Source organism: Carassius carassius, chromosome 2 (genome assembly GCF_963082965.1).
Source record: "Carassius carassius chromosome 2, fCarCar2.1, whole genome shotgun sequence".
Taxonomy (NCBI): Eukaryota; Metazoa; Chordata; class Actinopteri; order Cypriniformes; family Cyprinidae; genus Carassius; species Carassius carassius.
Genome location: NC_081756.1, coordinates 29,356,621 through 29,362,093, shown reverse-complemented (window position 1 = coordinate 29,362,093; position 5,473 = coordinate 29,356,621). Strand labels below are relative to the sequence as shown.

The following is a 5,473-nucleotide window of genomic DNA, read 5'->3' as shown; positions in this document are numbered from 1 at the left end:
CAAGTCCAGCCTTCTGATCGTGACAGACGAAGCATCACACTGACATCTAGTGGATCATGTTCTGGGTCTGTCTGTAACACTCTTCTCAGACTGCAAGCAGAGGGCACTGTGTATGTAGATGCTTAAACGAGACAGCCATTACAGGCCCTGTTCACCATTTTGTGACGTTTCATATATCTAAAAGATTATCTTTTGAGTGCATCTGCTGTTTTGAACTCGTGTTGTAAAACAGCCTGCAAGTGCACTTTTTTTCCCCTCCTATCTGCATGGATTGCTTTTTGACAATCAGACCAATTTACATATAAGGCTAATCAATTTAAATTATTCCAGTTCCATTAACAGCCAAATTGGGCGAATGAAATTTCACTTTTTTATGCAAATGGTTAAATAACAAAAATTGTAAAGTTATGGTCAAGGATGGTGACCTAAACTGTGTGCGTTCTAGGATGGGTTAAATGCAGAGCACAAATTCAGAGTAGTACACACACACACACACAGCAGTTGGGGGTTCATTGCCTCGCTCAAGGGTCTCATCTCAGTCGTGGTATTGAGGTGGAAGAGAACACTGGTTATTCACTAACCCCACAACAATTCCTGCTGGACCTGAGACTCGAGCCTGCAACCTTTGGGTTACAAGGCCACGACAGCCCCCCTTATTTATATTATTATAACACAAAAGTAAAACTTCACACAATTAATTGTAATTCATACACATCAGGAAACCACTCAGCATAGTATACTTAAAAACTGTCTGAGACAGTGGCTTTATTTAGACATATGATATAGAGAAATGTAGCAGCATCTTGTTTAAAAACAAACCTATAAAAAGCGAATTGTCAAATTTGGTTACAAACACACAGGAGGCGACCAGTGGAAAATCTTAAATATAAAATCCGAGTCCTAGCTTCTGAAGCTGGTGATTTCTCTGGTCCTTTCTGGCAGTGGAGACTCGAATCCCCAGGACAACCTGTCAGGATATTACTGGTCCAAATGGCAACCTGAGCCCCAGAAACCCATGCCCATATTTGTGTGGGGATCTCTGTGGTCCTCTTTCCATCTGCTCCAGTCCCACCCTCTTTTAGCAGCAACCAGAGCCAGTAACAGCTCTGAGATTTTGGCAGGTAGTCTATATTAACTAAAAAATAAACACCAAACCTTTGGACCATTAAAAAAAGTATTTCATGTCTTTCTTCTCATGAGAAAACAAAAAAATTAAAATAAGAAGCATGAGACATTTTTTGGTCTTTCGAGTCGTATGCTGATGGTTGGATTGGTCCTGTAATGCCATTGATTTGTTGATTTTCCATTTAAACTCATCTGTCAGGGCTGTGTCCTATTCCACACTTCATGAAGTCAGGAGACCGTGCTCTCGGGCTTCTCACTGCTTGGCGGTGGGGTGAGCACTCCAGAGGGAACTGGAGACCTCTGACTGCTCTCAATGTCCACTAGCTGATAGGAGTTCACCCTTCCCTGAAAAATAAGAAAAGAAACAAGAAAACTTTAGGCTAGAGGAAGTGAAAGAAACAAATGTTGTGGCTGAGGCAAATTTATGCAAAATCCTGTAGTGAGAACAAGACAGTCCCTACCGTTTAAGCCCAATTTCCGTTTGTACGTGTATACACACAAATTATATAGGCATAATATTTAGATTGAAGTGGACTGGCCTGAGATTAAAACCCAATTTAAGACAAACTAGACAAAGTAGTTGTGGCCAAGTTCAAAGCAAAGTAAACTCACCAGCCATTCCATGTAAGGCACGTGGGTCTGGATATTGTGCATATCATCTGCGGCAATTCCTTTGAATGTCTTGAGGGCCGAGCTGCCTGCTTCACGGATTGACATGGCGAAAGGGACCATCCATCTCACACACTCCTCCAAGTCACACCACTTCAGCCCTGAAACCAAAGGTCACTTCCAATCACAAAAGGCCAATGTGTGATATACATGCTCCAATATATAGAGCTGTGGAGAAGAAAATCACTTAAGAATTGTTCAAATCCTACCTGAAACTTTCATCACTAGCTCTAGAGAAGAGAAGTGGAAAAGTGCGGAAGCTGCAAGAAGGCTGTAAGAGAACTCCAGACTTCTTGCATCCAGTATGCACAGATCCAAGAGCTAAACAAAAGTCAAAGCCACAGTGAGTAAACCATAAGAGAAGGATCTTATTCTTTTATTGGGTAGTTAAATAAGTCTAAATACTTACTTTTTTAATTATTATAACAAACATGGTAACATTTTTGCTGTAGATTCCCAATTTGTTCAACCCTCAAGACTTTTGAAGAAACACTAACAAAAGACCTTGGAATTTCAGTGTGTACTTCACAAGTTTTTAATAGGTTCCTCGTTCCAACTCTGATAAAGTAACAGTAAATTGTACTGAAACATGTCCGAATTTATTTATTTATTTTTTTTAAGGTATGTTGTTAAAATGACAGTCCAAAAAAAAAAAAAGAGAATTGTATCATCGTTTCCTCACCCTCATGTGATTTCAACACTGTAAGACTCAAGTAACCCAAGTTTGTGATATCCATTGTATGGACACACCAATACATTTCTCAAAACATCTTTCATGTTCCATATAAGTCAGTCAGTAATACATACAGATTTGGAATGAGTAAATTACTTTTTTTTTTGACTAAGCCTTTAAAGCACATTTTTAGCACAGCTCCAGAGACTGGCTTTGTATGGTGCTTTCATATACTGGGAGTATTTGAAAAAGCAAAAACCAGTAGCCTCGTGTAAAACAGGAATATGCATGTATTGGAAACCAGAACTGTTTCAGGTCTTCAAATTGAATTTGAGGAACGCACCATGTGCAGAATATAACTTTTAATGAATCAAAGTCTTTTGCATTAAATATAGTCACACACCATATTGAGATTATAACGTGATTAATTGTGCTGTCTTACTTCTGCAATCTGCACAAATGTAGCCTGTGGGTACTGGGCCACGAGAACTTCTGCGGTCTCCTTCAGGTAGGCCATCTGCATGTAGATGTTGAGCCAAGCCACTGGGGTTAAAGGACTCAAACTCCAATTCAACTCCTGAAGAACAACAAAAGGTGTAAAGGAGTACTCCAATACATCATACAAGCAGCAGGGCTACAGGTTAAGGCACATAACTAAGATTAAATTATGATATGAAGATAACATACCTTCATGATGATAATTTCCATGCTAAGAATGTCATCCTCTGTGCAGGCCCCATCAGTAACATAAGCAAACTGATGCACTTTAGGAGGATAGATTTCCTTTGGGAAAAAAACAAACTTGTATGTCAAGTTCACAACATTCTGACAAATGCTGCACTTTTCTTAAAATGCAAAATTACACTAAACAAATATTACAATCTCTCTCAAAATTTCAGGCATCGTAACCTTACCTCCATTTTGGCAGCGATGAAGAGACAGGAGATGCCTATAAGCTGTAGTGTTGTTTTGAGGACATTCTCTTGGGTGGCCATGAAACGATCAAAGTAATCTTGACCCAAGTAAAAAGTCTCTCTGTGTAACTTGTACACCTCACAAACCTGAAAAGACAGCAGATTTTCACCAACGGCACAGTACACGTTTCAAATAGCACAAACTTGTATTTGTGAAGATGAATGGATGACATGGAAAAACAACAAACTACTACAGACGGAGACGTAAAAAGACAGCCATGCCAAGATAAACAACTTTACACACAAAGATTTTGTCATTTTCTGGACAGCACAAACACTGGACAATAATGAAAGGTTCGTGTCCACATGTGTTGATCATGCATGCTGAAGTTTCCTTCGGGTTGTACTTGTAGTTAGTTTTAATTATAAAAAAAGGCTGTTACCCAAGTTCTCAGGTTTTGTAAACAATCTGAGGTTTAGTCCCAACCCCTCTTAATGAGATTAGTTTAAGACGTGTGAACGGTTCAACAACGATTACAAACCTCTATTAGCCAATCCAGCAGAATCGCTCTCATTTTGGGTTGAAGATGTGGATGTCTCTCCATAACATGTGTATCTCGCAGGTAGAGTTTGTCTTTTCGAAGCAGGTTGTTCCACACGTCATCTCTGCTTGCCCAGCTGTGAGAAATGACAAAGTTGAAAGCACAACTGAGTCACACATTGACATGGACCAAAAACAAATCCTCTAAATCAACTCCAAATGTGTTGGCCTGAAGATCAGTGCTTTGATATGTTGACAATTCTCTAGAAAGTTAACTTTTGCATGTAAGCCCATGCATATCAGACGAGAGTCATCAACACTGCATCACAGAATCTTGTCTTGACAGAAAAGATAATCCACTGGCAAATCTTTAGACATGACAATCTAAGGTAGCTAAAAGTCTGATAATCCAGAAATCGCTCACCAGAGGGCCGGCAGAGGGGTAGAGCGTGTGGGAGTGACGAAAATGTTTTCTGATGCATACTGTGCGAATCCCACACTTCCAAAAGCAACCGGTTCCTCAACTTCATCAGGTGTGGGGATCCGCCTGCATGGGCTTGTGTAACCCGTGTCGGGATTCCAGCAGGCCTGAGCAGGAGGACAAGATGATAGAAGAACAAAACGAAAAAAAAAAAAAGGTTAGTGCTCTAACGGATATAAACAAATACAACAGCTCACCCTCTGCAACTAGGACAGGCTTCAAAGGCTTTTTAAAAAGGACCTTCCATGACATAAAACGGCTTACTATGCAACCTCAAGCCACGACATTATCCCTAATCACTCACAATACAAAGGTGGCATAGGCAGCAAAGACAACCATTATACAGGGCTGTAACCAACATAGACATTTGATAAACTTGACGAGGCTCTGTTGACAAAATGTTTTAAAAAGTGGTCTGCCTCTTCAGACTATCAAAATTATATATATATATATATATATATATATATATATATATATATATATATATATATAAGAAAGTAGACATTGTTTACAGAAACCAAACACAATTCCAGTGTGACACTTCAGTTTTTAACAGTGAAAGACTTAAGATGCAAGTAGCTAAAACATTTATCAGTTTTACAATAGAAATGTTTTTTCTTTTTAAAATCCCATTGAGGCAAACTACTCAAGTTCCTAACAAATTTCATGTTTTAGAAAAAAATATGTTGAATCATTATGCGAATCATGTAACTCATCACTAATATCATTAAACGAGTGCACGTTTTAAAAATTTAAATATTTATCTAGCTTACTAAAAAAAAAATATATATATATATATATATATATATATATATATATATATATATATATATATATATATATATATATATATATATATATATATATATATATATATATATATATATATATATTTATTTATTACTGTTCTTTTCTCCTTTAATGCTCTTAACTCAATCTTAATTTTATTCCTTTAAACAAAAACTCCAACTCTTCAGTACTCCTCACGAAAAAAAATAAAAATACATCATTCGAAACATTGCCATGGCCTTAATATTAGGTCCAACATACATGTATACATTTGCCACAAA

General features: G+C 37.8%; 1 protein-coding gene across 1 annotated transcript; it reads right to left on the bottom strand.

Annotated features, from left to right (window-relative positions):
* Positions 1 to 735: 735 nt before the first annotated feature.
* Positions 736 to 4,549, bottom strand: LOC132098866 (G1/S-specific cyclin-E1-like; the record flags this gene model as incomplete). The annotated part of the gene is made up of 8 exons (XM_059505105.1): positions 736 to 1,470; positions 1,738 to 1,895; positions 2,004 to 2,115; positions 2,910 to 3,044; positions 3,155 to 3,250; positions 3,382 to 3,528; positions 3,924 to 4,059; positions 4,347 to 4,549. Coding segments are annotated over 8 exons (1,104 nt in total), but the record flags the coding sequence as incomplete, so codon positions are not given.
* Positions 4,550 to 5,473: the final 924 nt, after the last annotated feature.